Genomic DNA, 20,194 nt, shown 5'->3' with positions numbered 1-20,194 from the left:
GAGTAGGGAGTGAGGGCATGCTGGTCTCCATGACACTTTAGCTTCCGTTGTTTGGTACAATGCCAGCTGACAAGTAGCTCTACGCATAGTGTTTGACAGTTGAGAGCAACTGACCAGGGGGTGGGGATGGGGACACATGGCGTGTAGGGAGCCCAAGTCTCCCTCCCTTCCATTCGGCACACAGGTCCCCTGGACAAAAGAAAAATCCATCTGGATGGGGCTAAAAATATAAAAGTTATTTTTCTGGTCCTCTTTCACACATATGTTGTACTTCAACTGTACGGATAATGAGATGTCACGTATGTGGCACCACAGCAGAATCATTTCTCCCCCAGTGGAGCTGCCAATGGTGGACTGGCCATCAGGAGCATCGCTGCCACACCCTGTGACCTCAGATGAGTCCTCCGGGTGTTCACACAAAACTTAAAGGAATTTTTGTTGTCTGTCAAAAATAAGCGCTTTTATTTGGCATGAAACTGTATTTTGAAAATTCACTGATTATCATACATTAAATCCATGGAACTTATTGGCCCACAGACTCCCATTCAGTTTTTTTGGCAGTAGGGACCCATAGACCTGAAGTAAATGGGCATCATCTCCTCACCTACTTTCATTTTACAGAAAACTTGAGTGTTTTCTGAATATTTAGTGTAAAACAAATTGCATTTATAATCAAATTTCAATATTAACATATTTGTACATTTTGGTAAATTTAACTTTAGTTGTTTAAATTTGGTTAATTTGATTAAAATAATAAATAATTTAGAATAAACTTTGTTACGTTTGGACTTTGCTCTAAAGATTATTTAAACTTAAATAGTGAGTAAAAGTTATTTTAACTTTGGACTTAATCATTTAACATTTAGGCTGAATAGCAGCTTGTCGACGCGCTACCACCATTCACGAGGTGGATGTTCTTATCTTTTTTTGAAGATGCTGATTTGTTGATCCTCCCTGCAGGTATCATGGATGCGGGTGAAAATGCACCTGCTGGCGAGGGAGGCGCCACTCACCCCACCCCACCCCACCCCCGCCCGGCTGCAGGGCGCAACACCTCAACTGACGCAGACGCATCGGCCACTGGATCTCTCTTCTCCCACCGAGGGCCCTGGCAGTCTCTGATATGATCCGCAGACCCGTGCTCCTCTGTGGGGGGTGCACCCTGATCCTTTTTCTAAGTCTGGGCGCAGAGAGCAGCCGCCGATGGGGGGAGTCTGTGACTTTCCGCCGGAGTCAGACAGGTGAGAGCCGGGGCAGGAGGGACACCGACCCTCCGACCCCTTCTCACGGTCCTGCCTTCCCCTCTTGCCAACTTCCACTCACCCCGACCGAACACGCGGTTCTGGATGACAACACACACGAGGTGAGTCTGAAACTTACGATCAGATCTGACTAACATAAACAAGCAGCGCTGACTCAGATCATTGCAACATACTGGAGTTTAATGTTATTTGGGAAACACAAGAAGTGAAAACAACTTTGGCTTTGTGATTTCAAACACTTTCACCTTCCAGACAGGATTCAATGGTGATGACGGCTCCTATGTGATTCTCACGTGGGTGGGAGATGAGACTGGAGTAAGTTTTGTGTGTGAAAACTGAACATTATGCCCGTTTAATCCTTGATTTTTTTTGTCATTGATTTAAAAAAGTTGTTTAATAGTCAAAATAAAATCAGAGAAAGAAATATGTCATTCCATCTCACATAAACAATGTTTGTATTTCTCAGGTGATTCTGGTGCTTTCAACCATAAGTACTCCGCTTGACTCGTTTTTAGAAGGAGGCTCATCTCGGCTTTACAGGAGGTGAGTCTTCAGCAGACGCTTCACCAACTAAAACGGACCAAACCAATCATTTTGTTTTCCCATCAGTACCGACTATGGCAAGTCCTTTCATGACATCTCCTACCTCATCAACCGCACCTTCATCAAAGAGGAGTTTGGAGTCAGCGTTGGACCGGGGAGCTCAGTGAGTGAAGCCAGTCAGGGTTCTTCTGGGAGCTCAAACAAGAATAGTTTCAGTTCTTTTAATGTGTTGCATGATTTTGAGGTCATGACTTTACTCAGAATTTCACAAACATGCACTTCTGCAGGAACTTTAAGATGTTTTTACAGAGCAAGGATGAGCAAAAGGCAGATTTTCAGAGTAATAAACATTGAATGATAAATTGAGAAAAGAAATATCTAAATTTCCTCTTGAAGTCAGAAATGCCAGACATGCACTATAGCAGGGGTGGGAAATCCAACATGTTGTCCAGCATGTATATGTTGTTCCCTTGTTCCAAAACACTTAATCACCTGTTGCATCACCTGTTCAACAGGTCATCAATGGTGTTAAAGCAGAGAAACAACTAAAACATGCTGGGTAGCGAACCTCGAGGACCAGGATTGCCCACTTATTCACTTTAGCCTGAAGTCTTCTGTGCATTTTCACATTTGTAAATAAAATGCTCCAAACTTAATTATGTTTGCAGAAATAGTTCTAATTTTCTCCGATTCAGGTTTTTAGGGTCGATAACTGATTTCGGCAGATTTTGATTCCTTTCATATAGAACTGGGATTGACCTTTTTTGTTTTTTGACTGATTTGGAAAATAATGACTCTGGCTGTAAAAATCCACAAGGTGAGTTTAGGCCAGGGTAATCTTGGCACTTTTGAAATCACAATGTTTTAGTTTCAGATTGGCTATTTACCACCAAGCTGAATTCAGACAGTTATTTTAGTTCCAGTCTGCTCTCATCTGCTTACAGGTGATTCTGACTGCAGACATACCTATCGTTGGACATCCAGGTGGGCTCATCTTCACCTCCAAAGATGCTGGGGCAACATTCAGATCCATCCAGCTGCCCTTTCACCTGGCTCAGCCAATCACGTACCACTTCCTGAACCCTGATTACCTGGTGGCCCTCAGCATAGATGTGAGCACTTTGACTCTTTGGTCTTCAATTCAGTTCAGTTCAATTCAAAGATACTTTATTAATCCCAGAGGGAAATTAGAGTTTCAGTACACACAATTCAGAGATCAGACATACATACATAGGCAAAGGCACATGACAAGAATTGGTGACTGTGGTCATTCGCAACCCGAGTCGCGCTACCTTAATAGAGATCAGAGGGTTGCATGAGGATTGGTTCAGTCTTAAACACTGCTTGTGTTTAAGAATTAATTATTTTCACATTTAGTTTGATTAACACACGGCCTCACATGTGTAGAACACACACATTAAGAACACACCTAGGAGTAAATGCAAATATTTCTGTTTTCTGACTCGCAGGGCGGCCTCTGGCTCTCCCTGGACTTTGGTGCTAAATGGACTAAAGTTCATGATGGGGTGTATTCTTTCTCATGGTGAGGATAAAAGGGAAATATAATTCGTGTGTGTGTGTGTGTGTGTGTGTGTGTGTGTGTGTGTGTGTGTGTGTGTGTGTGTGTTGTAAAAGCATCATTTGACATTTGTGGTATGTGTGTGAAGTTTGTATCGTGCTGTTTCCTTTAGGGGAGCAGGTATAAACTTATTCTTCAGCTGCAGCCAAGTCGATGCAGGTAAGAATTCGGAACATCTATTTTAGAAGGTACCAAATACTTAATACGATTTTTAAATCTCTTTAAAGGTGCAGTGTGTAAGAATAAAGTAAAATTTCTACAGTGAAATAATCCCAAAACAATCTAATGTTTTAGTCATGTTGGAAGGAAGGCTACACTTAACCCTCCCATTGTCCTCATGGGTGACCCCGCGAGAAAAGTTGACCATCGAGCAGGGCTGATGGTTTATCCTTTGACGTCCATGTGGCAGGGGTGAGGTGGTGCTCACTCCACACCCCTGAGTACCAACCCAAAAATATTATGTGCACCCCTGGTTATAAACATGTATTTAGGAGTGGGGCCGTCCACACCATTTGATCCATATCAAGCACCGCTCACGTTGTTTTCAGCTTTGGGAATGAATGGAGCACAACTCCTCCAGACAGTCTCTCTGGGTATCGACTGCCTGACTTACAGACGCTGTGGGTACAACGCTATCCATCTTGCTTGAAGCTGTCAGACCTCCTCACACAGTAAAAGTTGCTGTTATATGTGAATGGACAATAGCCGTTTTGGGGACGGGGCCGGCGAAAGGTCAGTTTGACTACGGCCAAATAAGAGCTCCATAGAACCAAAGCCAGTAACAAGAGCGACCCAAATGTTATTTCTTGTACCCAAAAGAAGCCACAGCGTATTTTTGTTTTACTGGAAAATTGGGTAAAGAAGGCTAGAGGCCAACATTAAGCTAACAATGCTAACAGTAACTTAGAAGCTACTTTTTCAACAGCCAAAAACTCGATATTACAGTGAAACGTTTGTGTGAAATGAATGATGAGTCAAATGTGGCATTTTACTTCTTTTAATGAGTTGTTTGCAGCAATGTCAGCAAACTAGCAGCCAGACGATTAAAACAGTTCTTCTATGCCGGAAACAAATTACCGTAATAAGTGTAGTAAGTGCTCCCTACCTTGTAACACCCAAGAGCGCTAACTCCAGCTATGATAACGTATTTTTCTACTTATCAACTTACAGTGTTTGACTCATCTTTGCTTGTTATCTAGAATCTTCTGGTCCTGATCCGTAACTGCAACAGCCATGAAACTCACTAAACAGGAGAGAGATAGATTGCAGTAACCAGATTTGACCACAGGATGTCACCTTACTTCATCCTTTCACACTGCACCTTTAATCTCCTTTAACCTGGTTAGTAAATACACAATAATTGTAGACCATGATGAGCTAATAGCTCTGCTGTGATTATTGGCCTACAAGAGTTTAGACGTTTCTCCATCTTTTCTTCCCCACCAACATTAAAACCCTATTTGTTAGGGACTGTTTCACATCTTTTCAAACACTGTGTGGGGGTCTCTCAAGGGTAGCCACAGATGTGCAACATAAAAATGGAAAATAAATGGAAATCCAAGGACTACTTTGAAAATCAATGTCTGTGTTACAAAAAAAGACCAGAAAATGCATGAAAAACAAGACTGAAGTTGGAAAAGAACTACTAAGAGTTAAAAAAGAAAGCAACGCTAACAAAATAAGCATCTCGTAGTTATTTGCAGGGCTGCGCAGTGGCACAGTGGTTAGAGCTGTTGCCTTGCAGCAAGACAGTCCTGGGTTCGCTTCCCCAGCCTGGGATCTTTCTGCATGGAGTTAGCATGTTCTCCCTGTGCATGCGTGGGTTCTCTCCGGGTACTCCGGCTTCCTCCCACAGTCCGGAAACATGACTGTTAGGTTGATTGGTCTGTCTAAATTGTCCTTGTGTGTGGTTGTTTGTCCTGTGTGTCTCTGTGTTGCCCTGCGATGGACTGGCTCTCTGTCCAGGGCGTACACTGCCTGATTGCTCATTGACCACTGGAGATAGGCACCAGCCCCCCCACCGCGACCCCATGTGGACAAGCGGGTTCAGACATTGGATGGATGGATGGACAGTTATTTGCAAGATTCTTAAACCTTTGCTAAAGTAAAACTCAAGAGCTTTTAAAGCACTTTCAAGTTGATTTCCCAAGATTTCCCAGCACCTCTTATTTGCGATATTCTAGATACAGTAAATCTGAATGTTTATTTAAATAATTATGTCACTACCAGGTCCAATAAAAATACATGTATTTTAAAACCAGTCCTTTAGTTGCAGTTTTAAATTGAGATGCACTGGTTCTGATTCTGAGAGCCAATACTGACGTATTGTGCAGCGCTGACCCGTCAATACCAATTTTTGAGATGTTTATTAGCACGTTGTGAGTTTACTGACCAGGAAACATGCCAGAATAACTGCTGTTTGGCATTCAGTTAAAAACATTTTGAGTCACACCTTAGCAGACCATGCTAATGCCGGCTATAGGCCAATACCGATCGCCAGCAGTAAAGATAAAGCAGGTACTTTTGCGCTCCTTGTGAACATCAACAACTTTATTAAGCAGTTTGCAACTTATTTTAGATTTTAATTGCCGTTTCTAGCCGAGCATAATTTCTGTCACATTTAGTTGAGGCAGAGGACAGAGGAGATTTAACGTTGAAGACGACGAAGGATCTGGGGAAAACGTTCACCATAATTCACCAGGACATCTACAGTTTTGGCTACATCGGTGTTTTTCTCTTCTTCTCTGTGATGGAGGACTCGGTAACAGTAAATTATTCTGTAGCACATAACTGCAGTTACAGAAGGGTTGTGATCACAAAAACAAATCATTTGTTTCTATCAGAGGTCTCCTCGTGAGATGTATTTCTCCTCAGATCAAGGCGAAACCTTCAGCCAAGCCTTACTGCCTTCTGCATCCACCGAGCAGGTAAGAGAGAAAAGTCCAACTAAAGTCAGATTTACGTAAAACGTTCAGGTCAAAGTTTTCAAATGCAGTGCTGTGAAAACGTCAATTTCTCTGTTTTTACATTTGTCACTTTAATCTGTCAAATCAGAAAAACTTAATCAGACATAAATCAGCAGAATAGATTTCAAGCAATGATTTCATTTATTAAAGTCAATAAATAAGTTATAATAGGTGTATCTATACCAAACAAGTTTATTACTTCTTTTGAACAAATGCCTTCTCACGATCGGTTTCATGGTTCTGTCACTGCAATGAGCTTTCGCTGGCCACACCTAAGATTCCCTAATTAGTTGCTAATCTTCCTTATTGTGACATCACAATAAGGGACATTTTCAAACAACTTTTAGAAGAATACAAATCCTGGAACCAAAATCTGACAGAAATTGGATGGAGGATTTTAATTCAGAGTGTTAGAGGCAACGGAAACCAAATGGCAACATAAGGATGCAAAAAATGAAAAGCGTCCGCTCGGAGTGAAACGTCTATATAACAGTCTGGAAAGTAATTCCCTTCATCATAAAAAATGCTCGAAAGTAAGGATGCATTCCCAATTACCATCCTGTTATTCCCTTATTATTGTATATGTCAAACAGAACTAGGAAGACCCGTGAAGACGCCAAACACAATGAGTGTAAAATAAAAAGTCTTTCTTAGGATGCAGAGTTACCAGAGGAGGGCGAGGCAGGAGACAGAGTCGGAGGGCAGGCGTGAGTCAAAACCAGATTGGCACAAGCAGGTACAGGGAGCACGCTGGAGACGTGGTAGAAGACAGGTGAGGGTCGTGATGGCAGGCAGAGTTCAAGGCAGGGGTCAGGAGAAAATCGAGGTCCGGAGGCAGCGATCAGGCAGGGTGGATGGCTGGAGAATTTACAGGCAACGGCTTTCAATAATCTGGCAGAGACTGGATAGCTGGATGGTTCCTTTATAGCAGGGGAAGCTGGTGTGTGAGATGAGCTGAGGAGTCAGGAGCAGGTGAAGTGGATGAAGCTGATGACAGGAACAGGTGAGAAGAATGGAGTTGATTGTGGTTGCCAGGGGAAACAGGGCTTGTCAGGAGCTTGGTGAAGGGACCAGGTGTGCTGAATGAAAGTTAAATGAGGAGGCAGAGGAGGGTGAAGGATGGGAGTCATGACAGCATAAGTAAGAAATCACTTATTGAAAATGAAACATCACCATTCGTTGTGTGCCAACTGCCATTTAAAACCCCAGAAGAAGAAGAAGAAGAAGAAGAAAATGAAAACGAAAACGAAACATGCTACAAGATCTCAAAAAGCAAATGGTAAATGGCTTGTATTTGATTTAGTGCCTTTTAGAGTCCTGGTTATCATCAAAGGGCTTGATTGCAGTTCTTACCACCTGGGAGGTTAGGACTAAAATGCTTTTTCCACTTTAGACCAGTTTGGTTTTGAAAGTGTTTCACTCTTCAATAAATTAAATCATCGTGTAAAAATTACATTTGAATTTACTCAAGTTGCACAGGTCTTTGAATTTTGCTGATATGAAACATTTAAATGTGACTAAATACTTTTTCACAACAATGTTTACTGAAACGCTGTTAATGTGGGGCGTTTAAGGGTGCGGTTCATTGAGAACCCATTTTTTCTGATTACAATCGATTACTCTGAGTTTTCCATGCAAGCTGGACATAAAAATAGTCTCCTACACCCATTTCCTTCATTAGCTTCTGATAGAAAATAGATGGTGAAACTCCAGGATTAGAAAATCCTGACAGTTCTACGTCACACTGTCACAACATTCATGGACTCACCCATCCTGACTCACGACGGGGAAGACTGTTGTTGGTTTAGTGTCCAGGAATCTGATTTGGTCAGCAAACAGACAGTTCTGTTCTGTTACAATCTGGTCATTTATTTGGAAACTGTGGATATTTTGATAACACTTTACAATCAAGGTCCCTTTATTAAGCATTTATTAACATTACCATTATTTTTAACTATTAAGTGTCCTTCAGGTTAGGACAAAGGGCCAGGAGGTTTGTCTGCTTAGTAATGCATTACCCAATATGGTCAAGCAGTTGTTAATACTTAATGTTAAGAAAGAAAGAAAGAAAGAAAGAAAGAAAGAAAACAAGAAAACAATCTTTTAAATAGCGAGGTGCTTCACAAAAACAAAAATAAGGTATAAAAAGATTTTTAAAAATTACAAATAGGTTTATAAAATATTAATAAAGGGACCCTTGTTATAAAGAGTTACCAATATTCTTTAGTGTACAACTGCAGAAAAATCTTTCAACCTTTCATAGAATGCAGCTCCCAAAAAAAAATCCAGATTTTTGAATTGAATCAGGTCTTTCTGCCGAGGATCAGTATTCAAACAGCTGCATTAGCTCCTCTGAAGGCGTCTTTGATGACACGTTTACATAGTAAAGTGTTTGTGTCCCGAGAAAAGACTCCAAACCATTTAAAACGAAGGTTTTCTTCAGGACTTTTGGTTAAAGCTTTTCTCTGAAGTCTCAAACATTCGATCCATTTTGATCCTCGTACATTTCACACACATGAATGGTTCGGACTCTTTTTAAAGTGAGAACAAGAATGGCAACATCTCCCTTTTCAACACCCACTCAACTCACACCTCCTGCCCACACGTTGTGTTGACACTGCAAACACTCCATCTCACAATCATTACACAATGTTTATTTAGGGGATTAAATTGGTCATAAATGAAAACAAAAATCTGCTATCCTAGTGTTTCTCACCCACATGTCCGTCCATATCTGTGTGTGTTTGCAGTTTTACTCCATCCTGGACGGAGATGAGGATATGCTCTTTATGCATGTGGACAACCCAGGAGGTATCAGCCACACACACACACACACACACACACACACACACACACACACACACACACACACACACACACACACACACACACACACACACACAGCCATTGCTCATTTCTGAGTCTAGATTTTCTTGTGAGGCATATATAATTTGGTGTTGTGGTGGAAAAGTGTGACGAGGAAAGACTGGAGCTGGTTCTACAGGTTCTACCGTGCTGACAAATAATCTTTTCTGAGTTTGTTTGCATTTCTAGCTGCTTTGTTCTTTTCTTTCTCTCTTGCATCAATACTTCTTATTCTCTCATCGCTGCTAATCGTTGTCATGTTGGGTTTTTTTGCTCTGGCACCTGCTGATCAGATCAGCATGGTGGGACTTCTGAACTGCTGATGTAAAACAAAGAAAATGAGGGGGAGATAGGCTTTATCTTTTATTAGGAGCTGGGGGTAGATTTAAGTTACACTGCAAAAGCTGAAATTTGTGTTAGTGGACGTGACATGAGGACACGCGCCATGATAAAGCCCTGTTAAAGGTGTGGAGCACTGAAAAACCCTTTCTTAATGATTATTTCTGAACATGAAAATAGTCTCCTACACCTATCTCCTGCATTAGCTTCTGATAGAAAATAGATGATGAAACTCTAAGATTAGCAAAGCCTGACAGATCTACGTCACGCTGTCTCTGAACATTCATGGACTGACCCATCTTGACTCACAACGGGGAAGGCTGTTGTTGGTTTAGAGTCCAGGAAACAGCAGAGAACGTCTCGGCTAGTAGAAGCTAACCATTAGCAACTCAACCTCATGGCAGAAGCTCCTCCAGGCTTGTGTTATTGATGGACATAAAACATCAGCGTTGCCAATCAGTGGTAGAGTCGCGTTGCTGTTATCCAATCAAAGGCAAGATGTCCAAATATCAGGAAATAAGACTCCAAAGCCTCCCGGGTGAACCTCAGCTGTGATGTGGCTCCTTTGAGGGGTGTTTCTCAATGCCAAGGAACCTCGCCTTGATGTCTTGGCCCCGCCCCGGTTGTCTAGGAGATACGTCATCAGGAACCGCCAAAACGTGTTCCAGTGTTCATGTTCTACCGAGGCGTGTGTTCTCTGTTTGTTAGCCGTTTAGCTAGCTGAGCAAGGATACACGGGAGGTGTCTTGTAGCCTAGCCTTGGTCAAAAATTACCCAGAATACACCGCAGTGTTTTCAAAAGGATGGCGGATCAGAAGCCGGCAGCTACTTTGGGGACAATTTTCAAGTTTAAAATTAAGTCAACTAATTTAAAATGTTTTTTTTAAATCCAAAGAAGTTATCTATAGTTGGTTATAGTTGCTTAGTAGTTGCAGCTTCGGTGGCTAGCAGGTTGTAACTCACTTATATATTTAATTTAACAAATAAACACAATTTTAAAAGTAAAAGGCTCGCAATATATTTATATTGAAACGAATACGTATAAAATATAACGTTATCTCCCGTGTCACGTGACATTACATGACTGCTGCGTAAGCCGTGGTCACGTGATTCAAGTCTGTTCCATTTAACCATTTTCTTTGACCAAGGAAGGACAGTGTCCTTGTAAGCAAGACGCCTGGCCTCGCAATACATCGCCTCGCAAGGCCAGATACCTTGACATTGAGAAACACCGGAGGTCTCTTGTAGCCTAGCCTTGGTGAAAAGTTTCCCAGAATACACTGCGGTATTTTCAAAGGACGGCGGATCAGAAGCCGGCAGCTTCTTTGGGGGTGAATTTCACTTTTAAAAGTAAGTCAGCTAATTTAAAATGTTTTTTTTTAGATCCAAATAAGTTATCTATGGTTGGTTAGTTGCTTATTAGCTGCAGCTTCGTTGACTAGCAGGTAGTAACTCACTTATATATTTAATTTAACAAATAAACACAGTTTAAAAACTAAAAGGCTCGTTATATATTTATATTGAAACGAATACGTATAAAATATAACGTTATCTCCCGTGTCACGTGACGTTACATGACCGCCGTGGAAGCCGCGGTCACGTGATGCAAGTCTGTTCCATTTAACCATTTTCGTTGACCAAGTAAGGACAGTGTCCTCGTAAGCAAGGCACCTGGCCTCGCAAGACATCTCCTCACAAGGCCAGGCGCCTTGACACTGAGAATCACCCCTGGTTCTCCGAAAGAGTGCACCTGTGATTTTGCCCCCGAGTACGACTTACAAGGCATTCTTTCCTACTGAGGGTCCACCACCTTTAATCAACCATCCAGGTACAACAGCACTCAGTCAGCACTGCCCATCGGGGATTTGGGTGCATTTTCCTAAAATTAGTTTTTCCAACCTTTTTTCCCTGTCATGGTCTGCGTCCTGCGTCCCCCTCATGTGTTCTCCAGCCCCCCTCTAGGTTCCCCTTATGTGTCTCCTTGTGTTCCCCAGCCCACTCCAGGTTCTCCCCATAGGTTTCTGTGCCCTTTTAGGTCTCCAACCCCTCCAGGTGTCCCTCTAGGATCCCCCTCATGTGTACCCAAGCTTCATGTGCCCCTTTTTGTCCCCAGCTCCCTCCCGGTCTCCATCATGTCTCCCCAGTCACCCCTCTGTAGTTTTTCTATAGGTTCAGCTTTTCATGTTATTAGACTCCTTTAGTGTGTGTTTCCTTCCCCACTTGTTAATTAGTCTCCCTTACTCCTCAAGTCATTAGTTATTTATACTTTGGTTCTCCTGTGCCCTGTGTGTCAACTTGATGAAGAAATATATTATCAACATTGTTTAACTGAACAATCACACGATAATAAATCACAATGCATTTTGTGCCAACCACAGCCTTAAGACATGTGTTGAACGTGCCCAAGTCCATACTTTTGAGAGCACCATGTGAGCACCTGTGTGTGTACACACGCTTGCATATGTAAGGTTTCTCTATAGGAGCGTCCAATAGAGAGTGAGAGGGGCCACAGATCTGCCCCCTAAAGATGTGCAGGAGATGGAGGGAGCTCCAAGTCCCAGAGATCCAGGAGCTGCCCCAGAGCACAGGAACCCCAGGGAGACTGCGACCAGAAAAGCACCTGCCCCCCTCGAGAGGCGCAGAGGATTGCCCTGGGGGGCCACAACCAGCAGCCGGCAGAGTCCCGGGAGATATCGGCAGCAAGCCCACAGGCCCGCCCGCAGCCTCCCTAGCCGGCCGAGCCTGGGACCCAGCGACCCGGGACCCTGGAGCGACCACCCACGCCGGGGACTCAGCAGAGCCCAGGGACACAGACCCCACCAGGCAGCCACCGGGATTGGTCAGGCAGACACCAAAAATCTTAAACTGAGTCGTGGAGGATGGCTGCTTATACTGAGCCGGGATTCTCTGGAGGTTTCTTCCTGTTAAAAGGGAGTTTTCCTCTCCACTGTCCCTTTATGCTTGCTTAGTATGAGGATTGCTGTATTGCAATTTGCTGGGTTCCTTATATAGGAAACATTATTTCTGATTGGCTTAATGAACTGACCTGAATTGGAATGTTTATTATGTGAAGTGCCTTGAGACGACTCTTGTCGTGATTTGGCGCTATATAAATAAACTTGAATTGAATTGAATTGAATTAAACCCCCTGACCCGGGAGCCACGACCCAGGCAGACCAAGGCACCGCACTCCACTCTAGGTGTGGCAGTATATCATCAAAAGAAGTCCCAGGAGAAGGGAGGAGTCAAAGGCCCCACCTGACATATACAGTCATACACAAACACTGTCACACACTCCCTCCCTCATGCTCACACATACACATACAACCAAAGACTTACAAAAATGCACGCCCGACACCCACTCATGCTCCCCATACACACCCTATTTACTCTGGTCCTGGTACTGCTGAACATAGGCTACAACCATTACCGGTTCCCAGGGTTCGACCCTTTCTGCTGGGGTGCAGATGAGCAGGCCCCCCACCCAACGCTGAGCACAGCAACCCACCACCCCAGACCCCAACCGGACGTCCGGCTCTCCCTCCTAGCCTCCAGTCCCAAGAAGCCAAGCGACAACAGAGGTGTGCTAAGACCCCTAGTCTCCCTCCCTGTGCTCCAATATGGTGTTAATGAGTGTTGATGAGGTGTATTCCATGGCTGTGGTGAGCGGGCAGTGCGGGCATCGTCTGGCCTATGCCAGCTGATGCCACCACACCACCCCACTTGCACCCACAACCCTCTGTGTCTAAATGCAGTTTAAAATTGGAAGTGGGCACCAGCACTTGGGATGAGGCTGAGAAATCCCCCTGCCAACTGCCATTGAATGTGCTCACTCCCAAGGCCCTAAGTGTGTGTTTGTGTGGAATGTCGTCAGTGGAAGTGTATAAGGTGCAAATAAAATTGGGGGGCAGGTTGCCACAGGAATGCGGAAATGGGGTCCATACCCGCACTCCCTGACTTGTCCACCCCCCAGTGTCCTATGTGCATGTTTGTGTGATGATGTGAGGGAGCAGGAGGAGAGAAATGTGTGGGGATGGGGAGGAATGGCTGGTTGGGCTTAGCCCTCCAGGGAGCCAGCTCCCCCACTGGCCCCATCAGGCACCTCTGTTGTCAAAATGCCATCCAGGGCATGGAGACCCCCAGCCCATCCTGCCAGGGCCCAAAGCAGCAGCATCACAGAGCCTCACCGAGTCCGAGGGCACCAACCCAGCCCCACCCCAGCAGAATATCTACACCCATTCCTGCATTTGCACAACTTCCAAGAAATAGGACATCCAGGTATTGTTGGGTCCCCCCCCTCCTGCACTTCCCCCTCCCCTGTGATGGGACAGCAGAGGAGCCAAGGTCTACCTGAGGCCCCTGTACCCGAGCCAGGCACTGCTGGCTGTTCCTGCCTTCTTCCTGGCAGCATACATGTCAGGACCCGACCCCCAAGGCCCCGCCCAGATCCCCACACGGGGCCGGCCACCCCCAGGCCCCCATCCTGACCCGCCCAGGGGCAATGCACCTGCCGGGCAGTGGTCCATGGCCACCGCCAAGACCTCCAAGGGGCCCCACTCACAATTTAGAGATTTTTAGGTTAGAGTTTATCCCCTCTGCTTGGTTTTCCCTTCCCATTTAGTTAATTGATTTCACCAGTCTCCCCTCAGTTCTCTCTCAGCACGCACCTGCTCCTCGTCTCCCAATCACTCAGTAACTGCGTAAACAACTCTGTCTGCGTCTCGGTGTTTTGTTGTTCCATTGTCCTTGTCAGCGTTGCTTGCCTAGCATGCTAGGTTTTGGCTTCGTGCCCTACTAGGTTTTCTTTGGACTCATCATTCTAAATATAGAATGTTTAATTTTACATCCTCTCCTGCCTCGTGTCGTTCTGGGTATCTGCGTATTGGGTCCTACACCTCCAACCCACAACATGACATTCCCATTCTGTTTACTAAGACCACAGATTAGTGGGACTGCAAAGAAAATAAAAGAGGAAAATGTCCTTTTTATAAGAAGACAATTTGAAATACTGTTACCTGAACAGTTTGAGGAGATGAACGCCACTGTGCTCCTCAACTCGACTGTATTATTTCTTTCGCTCCAGTCGTTGTAACTGGGGGTTCGGGGAGACTTTTTAGGAGTAAACTATAAAATCTGGTCTTTTGCTACCTTTGAGGAACTTCCTCTTGGCTGCTTCCCAGTAGAACTCATCAAACTCTCTTCAGTCCTTCACAATAAGAGTCTCTGACATGTACATGTGACCCAAAGACATCATGGTAAATGGCCTGTATTTATACAGTGCTTTCCAGAGTCCTAGAACCCCCCAAGGCACTTTACAGCACAATAATCATTCATCCATTCACACACACACATTCACATGCTGTACCCTGACAGAGATGGGGCTGCCACTGGGCCCTCTTACCTCCACCAGCAGACGATCTGGGTGAAGTGTCTTGCCCAAGAGCATGATGGCGGTGGCAAACTTAGCGGGGTGTGAACCTGCAACCCTCCGGTTACGGGCCGGTCACTTAGCTCCTCAGCCCTGAGAGTTAAAAAACAGATTTTTGTTTAATCTTACTCTGACCACCCTGAGATTAAAAGATCGTACCTGATGTGAGCTTTTATTCTGTGAATGCATCTGTTTCACCCCAGACACCTACTTCGGGACCATGTACACCTCGGATGACCGCGGGATCTTGTTTTCCAAGTCGCTGGAGCGCCACCTGTTTGACGGGCAGAGGAAAAGTGATTTCACCAATATTACATCACTGAGAGGAGTTTATCTCACCAATAGATTAGACATCGGTAGGTTTTAATGGTAATGTATAGGAGAAATGTGAACAATTGTAACCTCAGAGTTACACTCAGTCCTTTTGGACTTTGACTGGATTAATACAGTAGAGTTATTATTTTTTTGGACATTTTGTTTGTTGGAACCTTTCCTCTGTTGCAGAAGCTTGTTTTTGTTTGTTTGTTCAAAAACAGATTGCCTCGTGACTTTTAAATACTTCCAAGTGACACCCATGCAGAAGTCCTATTCAAACATCAAATATTCACAGCGTCCTGGAATTTACAACCACCTTTTACGTTGATTCAACTCATAAAATTGACAGAAAAAGCCCAATTTAACAAATAGAAAATGATATTTTTGCATGGAGCAGGTGATGCGACAGAGCTGTTAGCTAAAAAAGCAAACAGAAATTGGTGTGGTGGTCTGTTTATCCAGGAAAAGAGGAAACCAGAGAAGCACGCAACAGAAGGGAGGAACAAAAACACGCTGCCCACTGGAAACTCAAGACAGCTTTTTCTTAATGAACTTCCTGTTTAAAGTTCAACCTTTGGCTCACCTGATCTGAGCTCTTTGTTTTGTTCCAGACGGCCGAATAAGATCGGTTATTTCCTACAACAGAGGAGGGACGTGGAGACAGCTCAACAAACCAGACAACGTTGACTGTGAAGAGCGTGTGAAGAGTGTACGTTCAGTAGAGGAATCCTCATGTCTTAAATACATCCTCGTTACACTAAACTTCACTAACACACTCGTCTGTGCGTGTTTGTTTTAGTGTAACCTACACATCCATGGAGAACACAGCCGTAACATCCGGATCGTACCCATGCTGGCCCTGTCTGAGCCAACCGCTGTCGGTCTCGTTATCGCTCACGGTAACTGAGCAGGAGTTCACCCACATTTAGGCATTTAGGCAAAAACACGAGGGATTTTGTTGTCTCTTGTTCCCGTCAGGCTCCGTGGGTGATTCCTTGTCCTCGACGCAGCACCCAGACGTGTTTGTTTCATCAGACGGAGGGTACAACTGGAAGGGGACATTAAGGGGCCCTCACCATTACAGCATACTGGACTCTGGGGGTCTCATTGTAGCTGTGGAAGTCCACCATGAAGGACAAGTTAAAACTATCAAGTACTTGAAATCGCTTATTCACTTGCACGATAAACAGTTTAAACGTTTCAAATGGAGCTCTGAGTTGTGTTTGGCTCCTCAGGTTCACCACGGACGAAGGCCAGTGCTGGAAGTCGTATAACTTCACCGAGCAGTCCTTCTTCTTCGCAGGCCTGGCGTCTGAGCCGGGAACCAAGGCCATGAGTGTCAGCGTGTGGGGCTACCGTCCCGAGGAGGACGGCCAGCCCATGTGGGTGGCCGTCACCATCGATTTCCAGAGCTTCATTACCAGAGAATGTAAGCCGAGATGCAATAATAGCTTTTACTTCACAAATTTTCTTTACAGATTTGGCACCCACGAGCAGATGTTTTCACTAGATCGGGCTGACGCTGTCGGGCAACTGCACTCCGGTTTTATATCTAAATATTTATAGAGTTTGACCTTGCTTTGGTCAGTTTTGGTTTAGTGACATAACAGCATTCTGGCTGCAGCACTTGTGACATCTTTATTTATGGAACCCCAGCAGTGACAGGTTTGAACTGAATTGATCAGGTAGTGACCAGGACTACGAAGAGTGGCTTGCCCATTCCACGGAGGAGGCCATCCCGGAGAGAAACGGCTGTGTTCTGGGAATGAAGGAGACTTACAGGCGGTTGAAGAAGCAGTCGGTGTGCAGAAACGGGCGAAACTTTGTGGTGCACAAGAAACAAAGCCCCTGCTCGTGCACCAGGGAGGACTACATATGGTACATCAGATTGCTTTTAGCCTCATCAGAGAGGTTTTCTGAGGGAAAACGTGTAAATGTCTTTTAAACCTTCTTGGCGACAGTGACTACGGCTATTATCTTCATCCAAATACCTCTGATTGTGTGAGAGAACCAAGCACTCCAAATAAAACCCTTGAGCTCTGTCTGAACGGCGAGGAAGACGAGCTTCTGACTGAAGGGTAAGGATCAAGCCTCTGCATTCTTAAAAACGTCCGCTTCGTAAGGTAATCGGACTTTTCTCAACATGTCTACAGGTATCGGAAAGTACCAAGTGACAGGTGTGAGGGGGGGTTGTATCCTCATCTTAAAGTCCCAACAGTCATCAGACCGTGTGAAACTACAACCAGCCCTGGCCCTATCACCGAAAAAACATCTCCAGACACATACTTTGACACACCAGTGAGAGTTTACCTCGCCGATCTTCTCGTTTTGGGCACCGTTATGCACTTCCAGACTGAATCAGCTGTTGTTTTCCAGAATGAAAGGCTGGTCCTGGTCCTGGTGTGTACAGGAGCTGTGGCGATCGCCCTGGGAGCTGTTGTCTCTGCGCTGCTTGCTGTCAGGAAGGTGGTCAACAGAAGCAGGTGAGTAAGATGCACACGCTGCTGCAGCATGCAAGCTTTAATCATCAGGGGTCTCATTTATCAAACATTGCGTAGAATCCTTACTAAAACCGTACTTAAGCTCAGCAAAAAAAAGTACTTAAGTAGGTTTGTGATCTATCAAACATGGAGTACGCACAGCTGCACGCAATCTCCGCTTCATAAATCGGAGACTAACGAGAATGTTTCTCAGCAGCATTTTAGTCACATCCCGCCCTCACCACGCCCACTTACTGCCATAAATAGTCAATGCAAAGTGCCTTGTGGATCTCATGCATATACATAAGCCGGCTGTTGCAGCGCTCCGCCAATGACATGGCGACCGTAGATCAAGGCAGATCAAGGAAGCGTAATTTCACAGAAGCAGAAATTGAGGTACTTGTGGGTGAGGTGGAGAAATGAAAGGAAGTGCTTTTGCAAAACAAATAAGAGAAAATCCACGGAGTGGCACAGCGTTGCTGAACCCGTCAATGTTGTGAATTCTTCAGAGAGATCTGTGGTGGATATAAAAAAATGGTCCAAACGGGATTTGATCCCCAGACTCCTGGCTGAAAGTCACACATGCTAACCAGTCAGCCGAACATAGATCTCCCCTGTACAAGAAGCCAGGGCCCATGATCAATCAGGTCAAAGTGACAGGACACACACTGTCACAGACGCATGACATTCTGTCCCGATCTGTCCCCCTGTCCTTATTCTGCGCTTCAGGCTGTGTGAGTGTGTGTGTGTGTGTGTGTGTGTGTGTGTGTGTGTGTGTGTCTGTGTGTGTGTGTGTGTGTGTGTGTGTGTGTGTGTGTGCGTGTGCATGTGGGGGGTCTTGCTCTGTGTGAAAACGAAACAGTACAAGTGATAATGCTGCAGGATTTCATAATTTTATCTTTCTCAGCAGCAGCACTGCAGGTGCCCTCCATGTCCAAAATGTGCGTAAGCCAGGTCCTTAGTCAACTTAAAGTTGTGCACATTTTTCCGCAAAGTTTTCTTTCATAAATCCCAAAGTTTGCGTGGAAAGTTGCTTACGCAGTTTTCCAACCCCGTTTTGTGCGTAAACAAGCTTGATAAATGAGGCCCCAGGTAGGAACTCATGTTTTTGTTTTTCACAGGGCACCAATATATCGTTTCTCTAATCTTCGCCTCCAAGAAGACAATAACGGGGGTGCAGCTGATGTTGAAAGTGCCACCAGCAGTAATGGAACAGCCTGCCAACCAGATTCAGATGATGTAAGAGCCATTTATGACCAACTTAGGACTTCTGCTCTTTATTTTGTGGATTTATTTTTACATGATTTTTTTCCCCAGGATCTTCTTCACTGACAAAGAGACGACGGCACAAAAATAGAGACTTCTGTGAATATGAATGTAAAGAATGTAAAAATAACTACTGCTAATTTATTAAACTCAGCCTTTTTTTTTCTTTTTTTCCCTTCTTTCTCAGTTTGCCTTGACTTCTGTTGTGACTTGTACGGCATTTTTAATGTTATTTATTTGTATTGATTGTTTTGCACCAGGTATGTTTCTTTCTTTTTTAAGAAAACCTGAAATAATCCTGTACAAAATTCTTTTAAATCATCTGACTGATTTGTTGCTGTTTAGAGTAGTAGCCCAAAAATATGAATAAGCATTTTTAGTCAAGTCTGGTGTGTATTTAGCATTGGAAAAAAAAGAACTATAAACAGTAAAGTATGTTCATTTACAAAGCCATATTTTTTAAATTTCTATTTAATAATTAATTTGCATAATTATCATTATAGATAGTATCGTCTTAATATACATGACAGAATACATTTGAGTCAATAGATCCATCCAGTTTATTCCCTGAGCAGTGTCTTGTTCTCCGCAAGAGGGCAGTCGCAACGCGTCTCATCTGTCTCAACCATAGACTGTACATGGTCTCAACCAGAAGAAGAAGGGCTGCGTCTACGTGAACAGAGATTTTCTATAAGAGATGACTCACGCGCACAAAATCTTCCAGCGAGATGAAGTTAGATGTCTGCTCCATGGGCCACTTATAGCAATATGATTTTTTTAATGTAATTATTTTGTCATCGATATATATTTATTTTCGAATTCGCATATTTATTTGTTTTTTTGTGGAAACGAACACTTTTGCCTAGCCATTAAAAAAATTTACGTTTCCGTGAGGGGTTTTAATAATAAAATTTTCATTTGTCAAAAGTCTAATAATATTATCGTTGACATTCAGGAACCTTTCCTGAAATGACCAGATGAAACAACGTTTGCCGTTATTTGTTCATTTATTTATTATCTGTATATTTGGTGTTTCAAACTGTGTCAAATAAATACAAAAATGTAATTTGTGTGTGTGTGCGTGTGTGTGTTTTATTTGTCCTACAGTTTTTGCTCTAAAAAAGTTAAACCATTTTTTTGTAGTTGCTATA

The 20,194-nt window shown here is 44.0% G+C and overlaps 1 protein-coding gene across 1 annotated transcript; it reads left to right on the top strand.

The window, feature by feature from the left end:
- The first annotated feature begins 965 nt into the window (after positions 1 to 965).
- LOC107385764 (sortilin) lies at positions 966 to 20,069 on the top strand. Its single transcript, XM_070553287.1, has 22 exons — positions 966 to 1,114; positions 1,238 to 1,363; positions 1,466 to 1,577; positions 1,729 to 1,805; positions 1,872 to 1,968; positions 2,750 to 2,917; positions 3,275 to 3,348; positions 3,497 to 3,543; positions 6,009 to 6,145; positions 6,228 to 6,311; positions 9,101 to 9,161; positions 15,186 to 15,338; positions 15,909 to 16,006; positions 16,097 to 16,196; positions 16,276 to 16,450; positions 16,533 to 16,726; positions 16,983 to 17,175; positions 17,259 to 17,375; positions 17,451 to 17,595; positions 17,674 to 17,780; positions 18,899 to 19,016; positions 19,095 to 20,069. Exons 1-22 carry the CDS (start codon positions 966 to 968, stop codon positions 19,107 to 19,109), a joined length of 2,547 nt encoding a protein of 848 aa, XP_070409388.1. The 3' UTR covers positions 19,110 to 20,069.
- Positions 20,070 to 20,194: the final 125 nt, after the last annotated feature.

This window comes from Nothobranchius furzeri, chromosome 1 (genome assembly GCF_043380555.1).
Source record: "Nothobranchius furzeri strain GRZ-AD chromosome 1, NfurGRZ-RIMD1, whole genome shotgun sequence".
In the NCBI taxonomy this organism is placed as follows: domain Eukaryota; kingdom Metazoa; phylum Chordata; class Actinopteri; order Cyprinodontiformes; family Nothobranchiidae; genus Nothobranchius; species Nothobranchius furzeri.
Note: the sequence above shows the minus strand (reverse complement) of the source record. Positions and strands in the feature narration are given on the sequence as shown.

Bases quoted from the DNA above. Each gene is read 5' to 3' on its own strand.
- LOC107385764 (XM_070553287.1), top strand. From the start codon at position 966: ATGGATGCGGGTGAAAATGCACCTGCTGGCGAGGGAGGCGCCACTCAC. The intron at 9,162-15,185 runs GTATCAGCCACA...GTTTCACCCCAG, and splicing joins GCATGTGGACAACCCAGGAG to ACACCTACTTCGGGACCATG. The intron at 16,727-16,982 runs GTAAGCCGAGAT...TGAATTGATCAG, and splicing joins GAGCTTCATTACCAGAGAAT to GTAGTGACCAGGACTACGAA.